General features: G+C 33.5%; 2 protein-coding genes across 2 annotated transcripts in view; one reads left to right on the top strand and one right to left on the bottom strand.

The window, feature by feature from the left end:
- The window catches only part of LOC119837695 (dual specificity tyrosine-phosphorylation-regulated kinase 2), a gene marked incomplete at its 3' end in the record, with an annotated part of 115560 nt that overhangs the window by 71417 nt on the left and 20043 nt on the right, over window positions 1–24100 (top strand). The gene's annotated exons all lie outside the window — the stretch shown is intronic.
- Window positions 10918–16842, bottom strand: LOC119837539. The gene is made up of 2 exons (XM_038363137.1): window positions 16384–16842; window positions 10918–12000 (listed from the first exon to the last, which is right to left on the bottom strand). Exons 1-2 carry the CDS (start codon window positions 16423–16425, stop codon window positions 11461–11463), a joined length of 582 nt encoding a protein of 193 aa, XP_038219065.1. The 5' UTR covers window positions 16426–16842; the 3' UTR covers window positions 10918–11460.

Raw genomic sequence — 24100 nt, 5'->3', positions numbered from 1 at the left:
CTACCAAACATAAACATAATTATGTTAATCGTTGAAAACCCACGGAATTATCGAGTTAAACACACTAAAAAAAAACAACAGTCGAATAGAGAACCTCCGTCGTTTTCGGAAAAGTCGGTTAAAAAATAACAAGAGATGATCAATTCCTCTTGTTTTTTACTCGGAAATAGACGTATTTTTTCGACCTACATTCCTTCTTACAATTGATGTTTCGTTAAGCAATCGCTAAGCAAGAGATATTAGTCACGAGTCAGCCCCGTCCGGGACACAGGCTAAGCCAGACGTTATTTACGCGTCTAGACTTTAACTTCGAAGGATTTCTTGTTAAGTATCGAATTTGTTATTGATTGTACTCGATTGTTGTTAAGTGATATTAAGTGTGTCTGTGTAACCGTGTTAGTATTATAGAAATATATAATCTGTGGTGTTATATATATAGAACGTAGAGGGTAGTTGAAGAGAAAAGATTTGTGGCTTTGGTTGTTGTTTAACGACGACTCCTTTAGACTCGATTTTAAACCACTTTAAAAGGGCAGTTTAAAATCAAAGTTTGTTTGATCCATAAGTTTAGGATCGGTGACAATACAATAATTTAATGATTTTATTTTATTATCCTGATCAGGATCGATGGGATTAAATAAATTCATTCAAATATTTCAATTCAAATCAAGTATTCAAGCTTTTTTTTTTGTTTTTAGAAATATTTACATATTTTATTATTATTGAGTAAATATGTAAGTTTACAAGTTTTTTTATTTTTGTGAAAACAATAAAACACATTTAATGTATTATTTACTACAAAACGGTAAGTTTGTATTTTCAATTGATTCATTTCAATTGATTTAAAAAAAAGTGAGTCCAATAAAAACATGTAAGAAGATTCTGTTTCCGTATAATAATAATGTTTGATAAATTGCAGCAATATAAATTTAATATGAGCCATAAAGTTTCAAAATATATTTCAAAACACGACACACGACTCTGAAATAGTTGCCAACTCAAATAAAGCACAACAATGGAGACTGCTTGTGGACGGCAATTTTCCTACGAATTGAACTCATTACATAGTTGTCTAGCTCACCTTGCTATTATATAAGCTTGTTTCTTTATCGTCGCCATAACTATTCTTCTATTCTATTCTTATTACGCTGTCAAGGGCGTCGCGGTCACGCGATTGTCGTGTCTGAGATTCCATAACCGATTTATGGCCTTTTTCGTTTCGTACATGTTCATTATGGTACTAAATTGAATGCGATCGAATAAGTTTTATTTGTATTATTGTGCAGACAGTGTTCGAAGAATTGCTAAATATGATAGTGTGTTTTATAATGCCTTATAGTATATGATTCATTACAGTACAAAAATAAAAAACATTAAAAAAGTCCAAGAAAAAACGTTTCATGATAAAGGTATGCAAATTTGAAAGTGTGTTGAAAACAATAATCATGTATGTTTATATTTAAAAGAGAAATGTTTGTAATAGTACGTAAATATTTTTTTAATTATTACAAACCATGCAACGGGCAGTCGTTCCGATTCCTTGTCAAATTTTTTTTCAATCACATAGTAATTTATTAGTAATATATGTTTTCAGTACATTCTGTACATTACATTACACACGGGGTAAACACCTAATAACTAATAGCAATTTCGTTGATTGTGACACTAAGATTATCTATTTAATTACAGTTCGTTGTTGTAGTCCCCATAAGACATGTTGAGCGTGTGTGGGTCTACAAGGGAAAAGTTCTACATAAAGTTTTCTTTATTCTTATACCTGTTCCTACATGGAAATAGGTATAAAAGCGATAGACCTTTTTATTGTCATTTTAATTTATTTTTGTTTCATTTTGTCCACAGGTAATTAAATAATGAACAAAAAGAGCGAACACAGAGTGAGCGGGGTCGTTCAAATAAGGAAGTATTTATTTACTCATTTATGCGAGTTCACTTTTATTTAATTACCTTTAAATGCGATTGTCATTAAATACCTATTTTGGAGATGTATCTTTAAATAAAGAGTAAAGGTATTATTTCCCATCATCTATACATAATGGATAAACTGCTTATATTCCTATTTATATTAAGAAATATTACAAATCCTTCCATGACAAATTGTTTACAGAATGATAAAAATCCAGTACAACCTTTTAATTCAGTTAAAACTATTCTTCACGAGGCTTACGGACATGTATACATATATTGAAATAAGAAATTTTATAAATAAATACAAATATCATGGATTAGTCACTAATTAATAAAAATGAAATTATGTCGATATCAGATGTTTGCTTTGATATGTGGATTGTGGACCATTCCCATGCCTCGCTTTATGCCTAATTAAATTTATAATCCGATATATTTAATAACGGGTTTTTAATACATTTGTGTCAAGATTCTGATTTAGTCGCTCAAAAAGGAAAGTATTCATTTTTATTGTCGCTATAAATGTTATTTTAATGTCTGTGTTATTCGTTCCGTTTTCTATTTCGAGCTTTCGTTTGTGTTCAGTTCTTGTTTGTTTTGTTTGAAGTTTCGATTTATTTCCGGTATACATAAAGTTATGCACGGTTTTATTACATCTACCCACAATTTTTTCAACAATAGAGCAATTAGAAGAGTATTTTGTATCTTGTCTAGACGAGAACACGAGAAGATAAATTTTATCAAATCAACAGAATATAAACTTGGTAAGTTTATATTCTATCTTATACATTAAGATTTCCACATTTTTTCATAGTAACGTATCTTGTCCGTTCTTTCCTCTGGACTCTTAACGTAAGAAAAAATAATTTAAAATTTGTTTAATACATAAACGTGAGTCAGCTTGGCGATAATTCACGATGGATCTAGACATCCTGCATTCAGTGCACTTTTCGTGTTCCGTTGCGTGACCCGCCATGCATCATTTGTGCGAAGTTTGGCAGTTTTTGTTACCAAATATGGATAAGTTTTGACATTGATGTATGGGTCTTTATCCCTCAGGTTAATTATTCTAAACATAGATTGGTTGATGGTTTAGCTGTTTGTGGGTTAATTACGCAAAAACCGTCTGAACATATCTGTACGTAACTCGGAATAGACGTTATCTATTCAATTGAAGTAACTCGAGGCAGGAGGCTTATTAAAAATTGAATGCAAATCTTATATAATTGTATAGTGAACCCGGAAGGTTATGGTTTTGCAAGTAACCAATGAAATGTTGCCCGTGCGTAATTTGCTAGATGTTATCGCTTATAATTGCAATCGTATCTTTCATTTCAAACGGATTCATTTATATCTATTTTTTATTGATTAACATTACCTCTTTATCTTGATAGACGGTATCCTGTTGATGATGCAATAAAGTTCGAATCGCACAAGAAATCTTATCCTTAGCTTATAGATTTAGCCGATATATTCCTAAGATATTGAGCCATTTTACATATGTTTAACGTAGCCTAGCTAGTCTTTATGAGCACATTTCAAAGGCGACGAGAGATGACGAGACTTTCAAAATCTATAACTACTGAGTACAAAATTTACTGAACTATTTTAACATGCACAATCTACCTACATAGGTTGGTAGATACATGTATCCGAAACACGCGCAAACTGCAAACAGAGTTAACCCAACACCGCGAATGTTCCGCTAAAACATCGCGTGTAAAGTGCACCCACTATATTATGCGGCGAGTGAAAATGTAAAATACATTTTCACGTTCAAGGTGAAGGCATCACGTGCATACTGTCTTCAGCCGTTGTGTAGGTACACCTGCTAATCGTCTGTTCACTGAGTAGCCTGAGGGAATGCGTTTCCCTCTTTGCTTCGGATCTTTGTAATGAGTAATGGGGGTTGAGTAGCGCGGTTGGCTCTTGTGAATTTGACATTGAGCTTTGTTGTAGTCAACTGTTTAGTTAAACCAGTTAAGGGAAGTTAGGGTTATGACGAAAGGTTAAGTCTTTCACGATTACGAACTCCAATTCCTATATACAAATCCTGTTTTCTATATTGAAATCTATTCAACATTAAATTAAATGTACATGACCTTCTTAGTTGAATTGTCAAATATTGCCGTTTTAATATGTGAACCGTATTAGCCTTAATTGGAGTTTGAAGGAAATGTAATATTACCTTATAAATGTGGTTCTCTCCACGCTCATATTCATCCTTATATCTGTGTGTTATCTGTATTATTGCCGTTGTCTTTCCTCAAATGCTGCGTTACGAAAACCATATGTTTTATTTATTTAACTTCTCTCTGAAATTTCTGTCTCGACGAGAGTAGACTGTACAAGAAATGCCACATTTAATAATAATAATTTATATTTTGTACAGAAAGTCTTGATGGAACTGCATTTAAGAGTTAAGAGTTAAGAGTTAATTTCCAAAAAAATCATTTAACCAGCCTACTCTTAATCCACTTTGAATTAAATTCAATTACAAATATGTAATGTATATCGTTTGGGAATTATGCAGTTTAGAATCTTTTAGTTATTTTTATGGGAAAAATATTACAAACATACTTAAAAAACAAAAATGTTTCCTCTGTATAGTATTAGTTTAGATTGTTTTCCTGTTTGCTGTTACTGGGTGGGTTTACTAGACGTTCCATCCGCCGTTTCTTCACACGAACAAAAAATTCACAGCCCCGTGTCCCTGAATATAATTGCTTATACATATTTGCAATGTCGACACATTTTTTTATCCGCCAATGTAACTGACCTCTCAACAAAAAATATAATGTCATTGTTACTGTAGATAATTCAGCAATTGCTACGCGAAGGCCTCGACCTTTATTGTGATACTAATCAAGCGAGTAATTAACTAAACAAAACGCCAGTCGATGTTTTAAATCGATCGATTTGTATACAATCGATTTATGGTATCTTTTAATCTACCAATTTCATAATATTATCGTGTGTATCGAATTTCCGATATTGTTAGTTTCTAGTTTCGACAGAACAGGATCAGATATTCGATCTATCTCGTATACATATTATATGCCTCTCGTATCGTGATTTTAAACAGAAACTGTAAGACAAAAAATGCAAAATTTTAATTTAATTTTAACATTTGTAAGCGATAGCAGCGCCCCATTGGGAGCGGAGCCAACAGCGTTTGTTGGAATCATTACAAGTGTTTATGAATCGGGAACATGTGCTTGGAGTTTATAACATCGATTCGGGAGCAGATAGTTCTGGCGGGGAGCGAGAGATGGCGGTAGGTGTTTTAAATTATGTAGATGAACGATCGATTCAACTTATAATCATTGTTAATTGATAATAATTGGCGATAATAATGCTTCTTTTCCTCCACTAGAGACTAGGTCCAACAACGCAGGAGGTCGTCAAGAACGAATTTTTTTTAATACAGTCTTCTTACGTTATTATTCGACTACTAGGTCCAACAACGCAGGAGATCATCAAGAACGAATTTTTTTTAACACAGTCTTCTTACGTTATTATTCGACCCTATACGAGTAAAACTTAATTGCAATAACTTAACTGCGTATGATACAAAGAGGGAAACTGCAAGAGTTGTATACATTTGTTTAATTAAACAACAAAGCGATCACGAAGACTTCTGTAATGTAAATACAATGAATTACTTCGTACATACGAGTATACCTGCACTGTAAAAGTTATCAAGTAAATTCAAATATGAAACGATCGACACTAACACCAAATTAGTATCACTCTGTCCCATTGCTATTTACTTCCCACAGTATAAATTGATTATACGCAAATAGGTACGATGCGATGCGAACTTTTCAAATTTCAGCATTTCCATCAAATCGCTCATCGTTTAGCGTCGTCTCACGCTTGAAAAGTATCGAAGCGATGTCAAACGCTTCTTCAGCCGCAACAAAAGTTTGCCAGAGTTCAGCTTCTGCGGTGTCGTTCGCTTTGTGGTTTAAATAATGTATTGAATGGGACAGTATATCTACTTGCTGTAGCCCGCGCTTCGTTCATGTGGAACGGATAAATATGGGGCGTATTTGTTAATCTAGATTCTAGACTGTAGTTGACTTTCTTGTGTTACGTATATATTATTACACGCTCGTCCCGGCTCCGCCCGTATATCAAGTTAATTGTTTTATCCCAATGGAGCATTCAATCATATCCATTCTATATAACAAATTTCATCAAAACCCGTTCAGTAGTTTCAGCGTGATTGACGGACAAACATTCAAACAAACAAACTTTCACGTTGATAATATTATTGGGACAGAGCGATTTGGTAATATTGCTATTAGCCTGAGAAGGCTGCTGCAGCTTTACCGTACTTTATGTTGGCATGTATGCTAGTGCTCAGCCATGCGGAGGGCCTGAGGGAGTCCTGTGTGACACTCGAACCTCGGCCCGCGCTGCCGACTGCCGTAATGCCATCTTTCATACAGTTCGATTCAGATATATTCAGATGTATTTATTGTAGATAAGTAATATAAGCGTAATAGAAAAAGTCAATCCCATATCAAACTCATATTTCAAGAAGCTTTATAGATAGGGAGTGCTATCTACATTGTTAAAATATCGTTTAACTAAATGTAGTTAAACGTGGAATGCCACGTTTTCATGTGATGGAAAGAACTAACTGTATTTAACAAAAACTGCCAACTTAATATCCAACTATTTTCGTCCTATGTATATCACCTGAAGTATCTGTAAAGTATTTGAAAAACAATACAAATGATATTTTAAACCTTAATGATCCCTCAAGTAATGTATAAATGTAATATAGCGATGGTTAAAACAGCAATAAAATGAGGAAGTAAATTTAAAGCATAATAAATTTGATAATAATCGTCCCGTTGAATTTGCTCGTAATATTTAATTTAAAATGTAAGTGAGCACGCTAGTATCAATTATATTAATTTTACGCACTGTGCAATATTATCCAACTAACTGCGCCCCGCGGTTGCACCCGCGTAAGTCTGTATCCCGTGGAAATATCGGCATAAAAAATTACATTTGTGTTATTCCAGTTGTCCAGCTATCTGTGTACCAAATTTCTTGCAATCGGTTCATTAGTTTTTGTGTGAAAGTGTAACAAACATACACACATCCTTACAAACTTACGCATTTATAATGTTAGTAGGATAGGATAGGATATTATTATTATTTAATATCTAATACTATGTAATTAAATCTCCTTTTCTAAATTTTAATTTGAACAAAAAAAAAACAAGAGTCTAATGCTTATTAATGTGCAGCTATATATCGATCAAACCTTTTATTATTAAACATATCGTTTGTTTGTATTCGATTATACCAATGATGTAGATTCATACCAACCTTTAACTCCGTTTTCAATGTTATTCCTCATCATACATTAAATTCATGACAAGTAAGTGTTTAATTTGTTTGTAATGTTTCAATTAAACTCCTCCCTTATCACATTTCATGAACAGTCTCCATCGAGTCTTAAAAGTCAGTATACAAAGGTATTAACCGGGACAATATTGCGCAGTCAGTAAGTACCACGGAGCAGGGAAGCGACAAGGATTTGGGGCAATGATATGCGAACGGTCCCCAAAACGGTCGTAATGAAAATTAACATGGCCCCGTACAGACAGTCGGGCTTATTTCCACGGCTTCATTCGGTTCACTTGCATAAGTAGTTGAATGTTAATGTGTTTTATTAATTTCGTCTGTTTAATCTTTGCGTTCGGTATTTCGGATTAAGAATTACATCTCAATGTTATTATTTGTCGCGCTTTTGTTGTAGAAGTCATGATTTTATGTTCGTATGTAACAGCAAAGACGTAACATTCCCAGTATCCAGCCATATTAAATATTTTAGGATTGTTTCTATACTTTATTTTCCAAGACTGTGTTTTAATAAGCGATTACAAATAGCAAGGTTGCAACTAACTTTGATTAAAATTAAAAAAAAAAACCTAAAATATCCTCAAAGTCCGTTCCATAGTTTCAGCGTGATTGATTAATGGATAACATCCAAACAAACCAACTTTCATATTTATAATATTTGTGTGATTATTTTGATTGAATAATCAATGGTTATAATTAACGAATGTGTATTCAGTTTTGATGTATATGGGTATATTGAATATTTTTTGGTCAACGAGGGGTCGCCTGTTCGGTGCCTGGTGCGGGCGCGTGGGAATCAATGGGGTAACAATTCACGCTTGACTAATAAGTGATAAATATTAATAATAATGTTGCAAAACAAAGTATCTATTAATTTACTATATAAGTATGTATAACAAGTATCTGGCTATGCATGTGTAACAAGTAAGTTATGGTATAACAATGGATAACTCTAGAATTTACTTAAATTATTTCAAGGTTTATTATGAAGCAGAATTATAATCTCGTATTTTTTCTCAGATTGTTTTCTAGTTATTATATTTTACAATTTTATTTACACTTTTTAACTTTGGAATCCTTTCTCCCTTAACTTATTAAATATGTCTCAATACAAAATTAGGTCTGATTTTTCAATTCTTGATTTGAAATTTATTCAAACCAAGGATTGAATGTAATTGCTGTAGTTAAGACATTTTAGAGGTGATTTTAATTGTAGTCCCAACTTCGAAATAGAAGGAGATTCTCTATTCGACAGTATTTATGTATTTGTTACCTCACATTTTTCGACTGGATGAACAGATTGTTGCGTTTTTTATTTAGAAACTAACTGTCATAGTTCTGAGAATAATTGTGTTTATACTATACTAGCTGCACCCGACAAACACTGTTCTGCCTTACTCTTATCATTTAGGGGTATAAAAAATAGATGTTGGTTCGATCGGTCGATTCTCATAGATACCGGATAAGTACAAAATATTTCATCAAAATCGGTCAAGCCGTTTCGAAGGAGTATGGCAACGAAAACTGTGACACGAGAATATTATATATAAGATATATAGTATATATTTAAGTTTTAACCAAAGATCCAAAATCGCTTCTTACTGTATACATCCTTTAAAACAATTATAATATAATCAACAACAGGATATAAGTCACGACAATAGTTGTTCTTCTTGTTAAGATTCCATGGATCAGTAACAAGCTAAAATCTACGCTACTTCTCACGGCATATATGGAGGTGTTGTTGAAACAGCTCGCCTATTTCGGAGGCGCGAGGGTCACAGTCGCACCTTGAACTTAACCGTTAACTGACGAGTTATGGGCGACTGTGATTAATAACGCTATTGATAAGGAGGAAGTTCGAAAGATCATTCTGGAAATGTTATGTTTCATGTTTGTAAAGACTTATTTGAGTGATTGGAACATTTTATATTTATTATAATTGTAGGAGTTTAGAAAACTAAAGTTATTGTAGATTCTAATTATGAATTTAAGAAAAAAGTGATTATATAGGTACACCTAGAATAATGCTAGTTTAGATAAAGCGTTTATATATACAAATAAACAACACATACTATATACCAGCTGAATTGTCCGCGTAGATGAGTTCCCCCTTTTATTTCTATTGCTCCTACGAGAATGTCAGTGTAAAATATAACCTAAGCCACTTGTTAGCACATAATCTAACGGTCAGGAAAAACCGTCAAAATCGGTCGAACCGTGACACAAACAGACAGACAGACGAAACTTGTAAAAAAATTGATTTGGTATATGTACATCCATATGCATTTCGTAATAAGTGGTTATTTTAATATTGCAAACGGACACTTCATTGGTATAGATTAAATGGAGAGTTCCTTTTAGACGAGGCACGCAACTTGGTAAATACTTCGAAAGTCGATGATAGCTTTTGTTTACATAGAAATCCCGACAGGAAAACCCAAGTCAAGTCTTTTTAATACAGCCTTGTAAGCTAAACTACCGTTTCAGCCTCTTGGTTCCTCGTGATTCATAAGCATTGCCCAAATTTGTGTTTACAATAAAAACTCTTAGCGTGATTGTTCAATGATTATTATTCAGTGATGATTATTTAGCCTAAAGAAGCAATGGCTACTTATTAATAAGTCTGTGCATGTCTCGATTAAAATTGAACAGTCATCGTTATAAGAAATAGAAGCCACATTGAGGGCGAATCGGTGAAGTCAGTAGGCTTCACTAATATTAAAAAAGTTGCGTCCCGTATGGGCGATGACGTCATGCCCCGATACTCGCCTCGCTGCCTTTTTGTGCCTGCCGTGTTATAGAAAATGTGAAAGTGTAATGGAAAAAGTTTGGCCAATTGTCCAGAGTTTGCAGTGAAACTGATTAGAGTGTGGACTATAAGAAGTGTACGGTTTCGATTTCAATTTGATGACGTCATCGATGTGGTGATGATCAACGTGCCTTTTCAAAGTATGTGATTTAATAAGAAACAAATAAATATTGTGTATGATTAAGTTATATACGTTTATGTGTATATGCATTTGTTTTGCATACAAAATTGTTAAACATTATCATTTCATTGGAAAAGTGGTTTCGTATTATTGTTATTTACTGTTTGGCATCGATGGAAAAATAAAAAATTGTGTTAATTTAATAACATTTTATTGTTTTGCTTAATACTATTTAGTTTACTGTAGATACAATAATTATTGTTTCTATAAAGATTGGTTCTTTAACTTAAAAAAATGTTACAGATAATAAATCATCTATTTAAAGGCAAATATTATGATATTAAAATGTTATTTTTTTTCTATTTATGGCTTTTAACTTAAATGGTTATAGTTTATATAATAACACAAACGGAATGAATACAAAATATTGTATAATTATTTTGTAATTTCATTTACATTTAACTTACTATAAATATAAAGAATTACGGACACTCATTGTTTATCTACAGATCTGGTTATTTAATGTCAATTTAATACAGGTTGAACTTTGTTATTTATATTAATTAAAATATAAATACAAAAAGAATCTTAATGCCTTGTGGGATAACTTTAAAAATTGAAAAGATTTTTCACCACACTGATAAGTATGAAAATTATTAGAAAACTCATTTTCATTACCATTAATACAATGAGTGATAAATTGCTTAAGAAATATTAAGATTATCAAAATTTATAAACCTTTCAATGGTTTATAAAACGAAATCTATTATTAATATATCACAACACACAGTAAATATCACGATTTTAGTACTATACAGACCAATTCTCGTAATTAGAAATTTGATTCTAGTTCCGCTCTACTTTACGAACTCCTACTGCATGTGACAAATACTTTACGTTGATGTAGACTCGAAAATAATTCGTCTCAGACTTACTATGAATTACTACTAATATCTCCAATTTAATGAGAAATGGCCTTTGGTACAAAAACAACACTTATTTTATAACTACTAAAAGCACTTCAACGTACATTTCATTAAATTTTTTTCTCTTTAAAGCATACTGAGCAACGCTATCACAACAGAGTTGGTAAAGTTTCCTAAAACCCAATCACGGAGCGGGTTTTATCCATTTACTTTACATCTCTTCGATCATCCGTCCCACTAAAATGCATGAAATTGAGCAACTTAACCTCTAAAATCTATCTTAATGTCTAACTCTTGGAGGAGAAAATATTTAAGAATTTCGTCTTGATGTTCAATAGAGTGGTAATGGATCTCTTCACTTTCCTCTTTGGCGTTCTTTCGGGCCTCAAGAACGGTTCAGACTGTGATTTCTGTAATCCGTACTGACGTGGCGTCTCATCCTCTTTCGGCAATTGGTACTTGTATTCTTTCACAACCTTCTCTTCGTTGGGGTCATAACGATAGAGCACTGAATATGTCCGCTTCACTTTCTTCGGGATTCGGGGGAGATTTGCGGTCCTCTCGCTTTTGCATCGTTTGACCTTGTTGCGGCCATAGTAATCCTCATACGTGTCAGCATCTACGTAAATGATCCGCTTGCCCAAAGCTTGCTCGCGCTCTTTCTTCAGGCTCTTCCAAGATGCTATGACGGATTCACGGCGGAAGGTCTTATTTGGGTTGTGGCGGCTGATCAAGTACGGTTGCTCCTCTTGTATGTTAGAAGTGTCTTTCAACGGCGACCCCCTGGGGCTCTGGCTGTAGTCGACCTCGTACTCATCACGCGAGATCTGAAAATTAAAAACTTTCTATTAATAAAATAGATGCTCTGTAGCAAGTCATAAATAAATTACTACTGTCCCATAAAGTACGTCAGAGATCTTAGGGATTATTTTAAGTACCGATATCATAAATATCCTACGTGACTGCAAGGGCGACGTTAGGGTTATGTTGCTGTCCTTTTCTGTTATTGGCAATACTGTCAGCCGTCTCTGTCCGTGTCGTCATTCGAGCCCTTCGCGCGGTGCCCACATGTCTGTTGCCACCTGTCGGCCTAACCATATGCATGACAATGCTGGAGATGCTGGCACAACTACTGCTATTTAATAACATTCGACAGTGAACTGTCGAGGAAGTTTGTACGTAGAAATGCCGGTTTTTAAATATTGCTTTCCGTTCCAAGGTTCATAAACCAGAGGTTACAGACGCATAACGTCATGATTTAAAATAGTTTAAAGCTACTAAAGTACCAAAGGTTGGGCAAGGCGTTAAATAATGTCACCCGTTTACATCGCTTGAAACTGTAAAAGCTCTCAGATTAATGAGATTTTATCGGTCGAACGTTTCGAAATATTGATAAATATACCTTTTAATGTTTATCTGTGGTTGTGCAACGTTTGTTTGTTTTCACAAATATATGCAATGCTATAACGGTTTTAGAACGGGTCAGGCATAAATAGCCGCTTCTCTATGTCAGTTTATTGGAAAACGTTAAAGATTGAACGAAATCGTAACGTGGAACTGCTGCTGTTCTATTTTGTATCAAAATATTTGGGTTCTATTTTCAAACTATCATCATTTTTTTTTTGTGGTCCCGAGCTAAAAGTCACGACAATTTAACACTTTTGTTACGTTTTTTCAGGTTACGTGTGTCGTTTATAAATTGGATAAATAATCTTAGCCCGGATTCTTTAAGAAATTGATACATCTTGGAGTAAGATATTTCAATGTCCGTTGGTCTTGACACGACAAATCTGCCTCGATGCTTGTTTTGACAGCTCGCGTTTTGTAACATTATTTTTAATGGTTTCGTGTAAAAAGGTGCACTGTCGCGAATTTAGGTCGTACAAAAAATGGGTCACACTGAAATAGTTTTTTTTTACTAGGAATGTTAGTTAACGCCACCCAATTAAAAGCGATTACGTCGTGCGAATATAGGTTACGGGGGAATTGTTATTTGCTATAATTATTTAAATTGTGTAATCGAGTTAAACGGTTGTTTTACGAGAACGAAGTTAACCGAAATTCTCTTTTTCAGGTAATGCAGTTTATTCCGAGAGGCTCACTTAAGTATCAAATGGCATATATTCGTGTACAAGTTGGTAAGTCGTATCCACATACACCTTTCACGTGCCATTTTAAGTTCGTGCGATGATATTTTGTTGAACACATCCAGTATTTCTGTCCCAGCGTTGCCTAGTCGTGGTTATTTGTGGAGGTTATTAAAATACGAAGGTAAAGGTACTTACTGGTTAAATTCGTCGCAAGTTATTTTCGACGAGCGATTTTATGCAACGATGATTGTATCTGTGTTTATTGCTCGCGAAAATAGATCGTATAACCTTATTAACACTGCTTTAAGAGTCAATAAAATGCGAATAGCTAACAATTGGATTTTTTCGCAAGTATTGCGCGGATTTGCTCAGCGTGGGTTATAATAATGGAATGACATCAGAAGCTGGTTGTTATTAAAATTATTGTTGAATATTTTTTATTGTTACATTCATAAATGGTGATGTGATCTTAAATATGGATTATGATTTTATACGATTGCAACATAGAAGTGGGAACGTTACACAGCAGGATTATGCTTCATACAGAGTAAAAATATCTTAACACTCATTCGAGTAGTTTTCGTCGGTCCAACGTTGGAACCCACTTTCGTATCACCGTTATTTCATATGTGCTCGTACAAAAAAGCATTGCGATTTTTTATTTCGCAACATTTACAGCTATGTTTTGGCTGAGTTTGAGCTAGATTTTCGATACTTTGCTTAATTTATTGCTCTAGACTGTTAATTCCAGGTAACTGTATTGTACTATGAATGATATTGGTTAACTAATGTAAAAAATGGTGACTATATAAGCTTTCTTTAAAGATTTATAGTGGCATGCTATATTTAAGAGTAGATTAAAAAAAAATATTTACGAGAAGTTTGATTTAGGTGAAGGTAATTTGTTCTTTTCCTATTAAACATAAAATGATTTAATGTTATCATTGAGAACAAGACGCATGATATATTATCAGCATGATTTGATCTCTGCTTTCGGCTTTCATGCACTAACTTTCTGTTTGGCCTTAATGCTTACACGATCAAACGTATTTATTTACGTTAATTTCGTAAATGTTTACGTGAGAATAAAATTCTAATATTTTACACGCTGCATACGTATTCAAAACAACGATATACATATATGCATGTGTGTATATGTCTATAGTAGGCATGTATTTATATCGATATGCGCTATTCCTGTCATGGCATGCCTCGTATTTATAGTATCTATTACTGTTATAATTACGAAGGTTAGGAACCGATGTAGTTATTGCAGCGTCTATTGTGTTTTTAAGGTTATATCATCGTTTAATAACAACACAATATTGGTTGATGTTTGAAAGATAGATATAGATTTATCACGTTTCGACTTTCATTCGAATTTTGTGAAATATTTTAATGTAAACACAGATTTTTGGCATATTTTATGAACTGTTAAATGCTTGACTCTGACCGTTTTAGATGTTATGTGTGTAAAACTATATTTTATTATTATTTATTGTAGTGACAGTTTACTTAATGTGTTTTGGCATGAATAAAATAGAAAAAAAAAACAGATGTGTATCATTGATCGATTTCTTTTACGGCCAAGTTGGTAATTAGCATAACTCAGGTATGTTTAAGCAACAAACATTTAATCATATGTACTTCTCTATCGATGACACACCCACCGAATTAAGAAAGTCACTGATAATATATTGTGTTCGTGTTTTAATCTTGTTTCAACATTATCGGTATTTCTGACGTATTTTGTGACTAACTGTGACATGCCCACGCGATCTTCACACATTTAACGTAAGCCGTGAGTAATAGATTTTTTATAATTGTTAGTCAATTTTTTACATATTACACAGAGGGCAGCTGGGTCATTGTACCGCAGTTGAGTTCCTTGAAGTTGGTGCGTTGAATGTACCGATTTTAATGACATTTTTTATACTGTCAGTTCGATTGATTGGAGTGTAACTTAATTGGTTGGGATGTTCGCTTATCGTTAAATTATATAACAAATTTATACGTTGGTACGACATTGAAATAAAAAATAAATTAGTATGTCTCTTAAACGTTGGCCGAGCCGCATTTAATCTTCATTAGTGTTTTAAATCTTAAATCTCTTGGACACGAAGCGATGTCGGTGATATAATTCATCATGCGCTGTCGATAATTTTTAAACTGTCAACCGTCTTATCTGACGATCTCGGCTTTCGAAAACCGGCAGGACTTGAATTAAACTAGATAAAGTATAAGCCTCTAGTGGTTTTTTTTACTGAGATTTAAATACATAATAAATGTAGATTATTGCGTTTTTTAGTTAGTTTCATTAATTATAGTCCTATTCCGAATGGTCGGTAGATCCATATGTTTAATTATATACATATCTTCATGATGGTAAGATGGTTGATTACTCAGTGAAAGTTCACATAATTCTCTAAACTGGTCTTGTTGATGCGCTTGAAAGATATCTCATTGACATTAAATACAATTGATTTATTTATCTTTCATCTCTATTAAATAACTTTCTATTTGCACAAGCACTATTACGAAAGATTGTTTTTATATATAGTAAAATTCTGATATGAATATGAAATTGTGATTTTAAATGAAAGGGAGAAATTCGGCGAACTATTCTCAATTTTTTTCATTCTTGAGGCGGTAGTTAACATCTCTGAGAATTAAAATGCGTTATATTCATTCTAGTTTCGGTTAATTTGATTGAATAAGTTATTCGAATGTGTTTAATTTTTTTTATAATATTATGCACACAAACTTGTATAATATCATTTTCATTATAAAAGATAACTTCTGTAATAAAGTTTGCTTTTGATACAGTCGGGCTTTAATCTTTTTTTCTCCAGTTTAATCGAGGCTATTGCTATTTAATAGCCGCGAATCTAAAGCAATGTCAAGATTGAAGTAAATAATACGCTAAGCAGAATGGTAACAGACATTTGTATGGGCAGTGAACTCGCTTTAGTATTAAGCTGCATTCGCGTACGAGATTGTACGTATAATTTGATCTGATTGTATTGAAAGCACCTCTATAACAAAGCCTTTTATTAAAGGTGTTCTAATGCTTCATAATACTTATTCCGTATAAATGATTGAATTGTTATACAAACTCACCACACTCTCCCAACTGCCTCCAAGAATCGTCTTGTCCAACATTTTGTAACACACACGTCAACACTAACGATGTTATCGCTTTGATATCAAGCCAAATTACGAAACGGATTGAGTAATCGGTTAATTTGTTGTAGCGTAAACGGTATAGGAATCACGTTGTCACTCTGGAAGTGCGGATGTTGGCACAGTGCTAACACCTCGAGCTCTCCTGTGCGACTGAGCTGGACGCGTTCGGACGTCATATTTATAAGCCGGGAGAGGGCGGCTTTCGGGAACTTGGATCTTCCACTTAACGTGTAGTAGTCATTTGTTGGCATTCGGGGAATACTATATTCAAACTATTGGGGGTAGCTGCGTGCTGCGTGTGTTGGTACGGGGAAGGATGGGTCACGCGTGTTATATTTCGCGTATTGTTTCCGGGACGTTGACCTGCTAATTGTGTCACGTTTATTGTGTAATCACTGCTGAGCGTGTTTGGTTTGTTTACTAGACATTTAGAAAATATTGTTCATATAGTAGAGAGTAAATGATACTACACGTGGCGTTGGAGAATATTTATTTATTTAACACTTAAATACAATTATGCATATAGGAAATCTTACAACTACTTACACAAATAGAAATAGTATAACTTATTGGATGGCCTCATCACCTATAAGTGATTTCTCTCAGGCAACCAGTGTAAAGGGTAACAGGTATAATAAAACACGTGGTAGGCATTAGCGAGACGACGATAGATAAAAAGGATAAGTAGCAAGAATACAAATATAGAGTATTGCACACATATTAAACTCAAATATGTGTGAGACGATACTTTGTTATTACGAATCATAGCTTTGTTCGGATATTTTCAATGAATACGGAATGCTTTTATTATTAAAAACAAGCAACCGAATTTGCTGGAAGGGCGATTACCTACTTCGTATCATAGGAAAACGAAATGTGAAATTCATATGTCACCAACATAATTGACCTTGATTTTCAACTTAGATTGTGGTGTGTGTGTGTGTAGCTAGCTAGCTACAAATAATTAAGTTTATATTTAGCTTTTGACAATAACTAAATATAAACTGTTTAACTAGATGCGATCGAATGTATCCGTTTTACAACTGGCTAAAGTGCATCCGACCACTCCACTTGGAAATGTTTGACGTCAGTCAGCGTCTGTATCCAAACGTAGAGTCAATGACATTATTGCTTGCATTCGATATTGATTGCTCATTAATACATTACTGCTTACATAAGGTTTATAATGATGATTTGTACTCACTTTATATTACTCCAACGCAGCGATGTAGACGCGTCATTTAAACGCTAATTCACAATAATTTGTTATTTATGTTATGCTTTGAAAGAAATTTCCCATTAAATGTAAGTATTAATTGTAGGGTAGGAAATGAATTATATATTGAAATATCAACGAAACCTTATAGCAGTTTGTAAAAAAAACTATAAATTGGTTATTAAATGCTACACTTATAAAATGACAACTCGTATGTGGTAGTTACTGAGAGATTGGTAAAGAACCTGACGACCAATACGATGTATATACATAATGGTATTCGCAATTAATAGGACAAAATAATATTTTCTTTTCCTAGGATCGCTAATGATGATGTCTTTCCCAATAATATAATCCCGAGATTGCTGTGAAGCAATAAGGTCGCCTCTTGTACAAACAATGTCTTTTTTTTCTGTTTACTGTGTTCTTGTTGTTTCTTTCTAAGCTTGTATAATAAAGGATTATAAATAAATAAAAAATAATAAAAATCCACCAGGAAAACAAAAGATCCCATTCTTCCGTGAGGAATGTGACAAGGTGTTTTCTTATCATTGCGTGATTTGCGCTTTATAAATTTTCTTATTAAAATAACTACTATATACTACTATATATGGCATTCGAGTATAATGAACTTTGGGGCTGTAGCCCTTGGTCGCGGAAATGTGAATGAACTTTTCAGGGACGCGGTTTAGTTTTAGTAACGTGTTATACATCAGTCAAGATATTCCTATTGGGAGCTGTTTGATTTACAGCATGAAATTCAATACTATGAGAGAAATATAAGTACTTACTTCCTATATGGTTAGTGTTATGATCAGGTTGGTTCCAGCTACGTTATTATTTATCTTAGAATCTTGCTGAAATATAGCACGCAGCTAGTAGTATACTACTTGCTGCGCCCCGCGGTTTCAACCGCATAAGTGTCTATCTATAGTCATAGTAGGAATATAAAAAGTTGCCTGTCTGTTATTCCAGTTGTCCAACTATCTACAAATATATACCAAATTTCATTGCAATCGGCTCAGTAGTTTTTGCGTGAAAGAGTAACAAACATACACATACTCGCAAACTTTCGCATTTATAAATATTAGTAGGATTTTAAATACTGTACTCGGGAAAACAATATGGATTTCATTAGCAATATAGTTTGTAGATATTTTAAAGTAAGTTTAATTACTAAATGGAATTGGACTAATTAATCATAATTCATAAAACTTACATAGTGTTATCATCCTAAGCAATATTTTTCTTGATTCAAAAAGTAAAAACTAGTAGTATATAAAAAATCTGTTTTCGAATTTGGGTGTTGTTTGATGTATAATTAATAGTTCTATATAATACATATAATTGCTTCCAGTGTAGTAGAGATAGATTTACTGAATCCTATTTAAGAATTTTATTGCTTTTTCTTCGTAGTATGCTTGAACATCCGCTTTGACGTTGCTAAAATAGTTCTTAAAGGTTTCCGAAGCTAGTGTTATATTTTCATTATTCTTCAACTTTATATTTTAATCTTTATTTTTTTAGTGTTCCATCTCTTATGAATTTTCAATCTCACACCTGTGGAAACCAGACCATTAGATTGACATAGACTTTATGGTAATTCCTACATCGTATAAGCATATAGCATCGTATAAGTGACATTTCATCTCATATAACGAAAGTGTGGGCTTAGCCTACTTATTAACACGACCCCGCTTTTGATAAACGAAGACGTAGAACATACGCAGTAACATTAGAAGAAATGTTTCACGCAAATCACTACAATATGCTTTCATTCATTTCAGATGAAAGTTTCATAACAACGGATTTATTTGCTTACATTATTTCTTACGTCATTAGGCACGTTTTACAACAGGCCTGATTCTGAGAATGTTGTGCGGCGGGCTGGTGTTGTATAAACAGTTGTGTGAAGACATTGTTTTGGTATTGGACCCTTAGCATTCATGAGAGCCTGGTACTCATGATGAGTTTGTATGCCATATAGAAGAATGGACTCTAGTTGGTTCATTGATATTTTTTCCCAGTATGATATAAAATTTTGGCACGTAATTAACATTATTTAATTTTATATACCTACGTGTAGTCAACAATGTTTAAGTAATTATAAAAGACTTGGAAACGATCTCAGCATTTCCTTTAGCCGAAGGTAATTACGAAGAGCTTAATCTCTTTCTCATAATTATATGTACCTATTAAAATCATTTAAATTCCATCTTTCATAAGAAATTTCTTTATACGGATGCTGAAAGTGCTCCTTTGTGGGCGGGAAATTGTAAAGGACTTATTTATGGTTGTATCAAGGGTAGCTCATACTGTGATAATGAATAAGCGGCCACGCCCATGCTTTTGATGAATTACACTCAGTCTGTGCTTGTTTTTCAATCTGTGTCATTATGTGTCACTTTTAACGATAATAAATGTTTAGACACGAAAGAGTTTCTTACGTTCTGTTGGGTATGGAAATATGGCACGTTTTTGTACTTTGAACATTTCTCGCAAAAACGAAATTAAGATTTTTTTATGTATGTAGGTATATAAGGAACAATTTTTTATGTTGCATATCACACTAATGAATACAGTGTACATTTATATAGAGACACTTGACAGGGACGCTGCCGTGTCCCCAAAACGTGGTGGTTTACCCCTTGTGTGTCCGCATCAGTGGTCACAGAGAGCTTCTCTATATATCAAATCTAAAACGACTCAATAACACAATAGTATAGAACAATAGCGAATACCCTTTACACCATACGATATGATCGTTTCGTCGTACCGACATAATTTCGGCGAACACGTGTCGTTATGTTTACACGGCGGTGCATTGTGACGTGCGCGCTGCAAATAACGTGTTGACCCAGTAACTGAATTATCGTTTGTTAATACGGTACAGCGGTGATAGCGCACGACATTGTAAACGGGATTTTTATTATGAACGCGCGGGGTTTTTATGAAAATTTTAATTAAAAATCTGATAGAAGGAATGCGATGGTTTTTTTTCTTTGTATTGGCTGGAATACGGAATAATTCTTCTTGTAGGTAATCAAGATGGGTGTTTTCTTGCTGTTTTATGGAGTTGAGTGTATTGTGTCGTAATATTCAATAAATCAATGAAATTATAAAAAAACAAAATGTCAATAAAAGGGGAACTATAATTATACAAAATTATAACGAAACGCATTTAAGAATGCAAATTGTAAATAGATACAAAGTGAACATAAATTGAACACGGAACACTATTATTAGAAAGTTCAAAGTTATTTTATACTAGACGCTCGTCCCGGCTCCGCCCGGATATCAGGATTCCCAAGGGAGCATTTAAACGGGATAAAAAGTAACCTGTCAGCTCATACCCTGTCTGCATACAAAATTTCATCAAAATCCGTTCAGTAGTTTCAGTGTCATTGACGGATAAACATCCAAACAAACAAACGTTCACATTTATAATATTAGTGTGAAGTGTCATATCTTACTTTCCGAGTTCCATAGCGGAGACACAGATTAAATGTATTGAAATGCATCACACGCGATCATGATGAGTATACAGTTATATCAGAGGGGAAGAGAATAGAAGATTATACGGAGAGTTTGGTTGGAAAAAGAGTGGTAAGGAAGTGTTTGCGACCCCCCATACTTGCATTTATTCCTTGAATAAAACAATTAATGGACGGTTTGTTTTGAATCACGATCCATTATTTATTACCTGCATATCGACGTTTTCGGCTGGAGCGCGTATAAGAGAAATAAACAAGCATTTAAATACATTGCGATATTATTGCTTTTCAATTTGTTGTTTCAATATTATGTTCGAATTATGGGACTGCGCTCGGAGAGGGAATTTTGTTTAAGTATAATTGCATTCAGGGCGATTCCGTGTTGGTATAACGTATTGTTTTAACGTACAAGTGCATTTATCTGTTAGCAATTGATTTTGTATTCCAGTTATGGAATATGGATGGAGTTTGCTTTTCATTTCTTTTAAACGAACGAACTTTGCTTTATATTGTATATTATTCAATAGAAGAGAGTGATGCGTTTTACATTGATTACAGTTTCAATTTCAGCTATATTTCCTAAAATTAATTAAATATATATTAAACAGTTTTAACTCTTTTTAATAGGTGATATGGCAGTTTTAGTTTGTAAATTTATTTCATAAGTAGCTACGCACCGCGGTTTCACACGCGTAAGTCCGTATCCCGTAGGAATATCAGGATTAAAAGTACCCTATATGTTATTCCAATTGGCCAGCTGTCTACGCACCAAATTTCATTACAATCGGTTCAGTAGTTTTTGCGTGAAAGAGCAACAAACACACACACATCGTTACAAACTTTCACATTTATAATATTAATAGGATAATAGGATTATGTGCACAAGCTTTTCTCCGATTATTTATCACTAGTTGTTTCATTTAATTTCAATTTATTCCTAATTCTCGGTAAACCAGAAGAAGTCACATTCATGACCCACATCTTTTCTTGACATCTTGACTCACACCTCGCGGTTTTTTGATATCTGCAAAATTGAGATCAATATGAAATAACTTAAAAATAATGAAGAAGATCGCCGAAAAACAAACTGGTGTTTTACTTCAGAAATGTCACGCTCTGTCCATCCAATTAAGGGCACGCTTGTATGAATTTTCTCCTTGTAGGAATGCTCGAGAGAAAATATTTTTATAATAAATATTACGTGAAATATATGGTTAATGTCACGGTGTATTAAAAATAAATACTTTGTGAAGTTATTCCGTTGTGGGTAATTGTCATTTCATAGTTGTTTCGGAGGTAATTTCTTTTAAGCTTATGATGTAGATGATTTATATTAATTGCAGTAGAAATTACGATATTTTTAATGCATTAAAATTATTTTTACTAGGTGTTAGTAGTTAAAAAATACTATAGCTTTAAAAAAGGTATTCATTAATGCTTGTAAAAGATAACACGAATAAAAGAGCATTTCGATTTATTTATTTTGTTTATATTTATAAACCTTCCTCTTGAATCACTCTTATCTATTTAAAAAAAAACCGTCGAAGTCTGTTGCTTAATATTTTCTTGTGTTTGATTTTGCGCGAGTATTATTAGAACATTTAGAAATTAAAAACTTTTTAACGGATTTTAAACGCGATTTATTCATTATATTATTAACCCGACGTTTCGAACACTTTACAGCGAGCGTGGTCACGGGGAGTCTCCCCTCTCTCCGTTAATAAGTTTTTAATTCCTGTTGTTTATTTTTAAAATCTAATCATACAGGCTCACAGACGTCGAATAGCGACTCTGTTCTATACTATGTTGTGATATAGACTTTAATACTTTACTATACAACGTATAAAAGTTATTATTTGCATTGGCTAATAATCGTTACAATCAAAACGTGCACATTCCCGATATATCTAACAGCTTACGATCAATTGCGAATGTGTTCAGCCTCGACGCCCCGAAATACGCAATGTCGAATAGATTTAGTTTAAATATAGTGCGCTGTATTGTTGTGAATCTTATTGATTAAATAGCTAATCTACAATAATCCTACAAATATTATAAATGCGAAAGTTTGTAAGGATGTGTGTGTGTTTGTTGCTCTTTCACGCAAAACTACTGAACAGATTGCAATATAATTTGCTACGTAGATAGCTGGACTACTGGAATAGCATATAGGCGCAGCTAGTCTACAATAATATCTCGTTGGATAGATTAGATAACAAAACGATGTAATTTTTTCGTTTTCATTGTTCTGCATAGCTTAAGTTAGGAATATAGGTAGACGAAGTTACTGAGAAGTAAATACTAATTTCTGTTGTAATATATACTACATTATGTCTATGTAATATTTAAAATATTGTATATTGTATGTATTATATAATTGTACGTGCATATAATGTAATATTATAAATGTGAAAATTACTCTCTGTCCGTCTCTCTTCTCAACGCCTAAACCACAAATTTTGATGAAAAGTTTGAAATCTGAGAAGGGACATAGGATAGTTTTAAGCCCTAAATCCACTACTTACAACCGAATAGAAAAATGGTTGCTAATAGGTAAAATTCGCACGAAAAGTGTATCGGTTGACAGTGAACAATATTCTTAGAAACGCAGCGTCCGTCAGTAGCTATCCACACGCATTTAGAGCGGTGGCTCACCTACCAATCAAACGACGTGCCGTTGCCAACGCTACAACGCTTTCAACGAAACAGACAGGAAAATAGTTTGTCTTAAACATCCACCAGTTCCGAATAATACAACTTTTGACTGTTCAATATATATATAGTAGCTTCCAGGATAATAAGTCGTTCACTGCAGTCTGCAGTTTTACATTGTGGGAAAGATCAGAGAGTTAAGGTATATGGGACTTTATACTTAGTCTGGCCATAAATACTGTTACACTTAATTATAAAAAAATATTACATTTGAATTTCGAATCTGTCA

Source organism: Zerene cesonia, chromosome 28, assembly GCF_012273895.1.
Source record: "Zerene cesonia ecotype Mississippi chromosome 28, Zerene_cesonia_1.1, whole genome shotgun sequence".
NCBI lineage: Eukaryota > Metazoa > Arthropoda > Insecta > Lepidoptera > Pieridae > Zerene > Zerene cesonia.
Note: the sequence above shows the minus strand (reverse complement) of the source record. Positions and strands in the feature narration are given on the sequence as shown.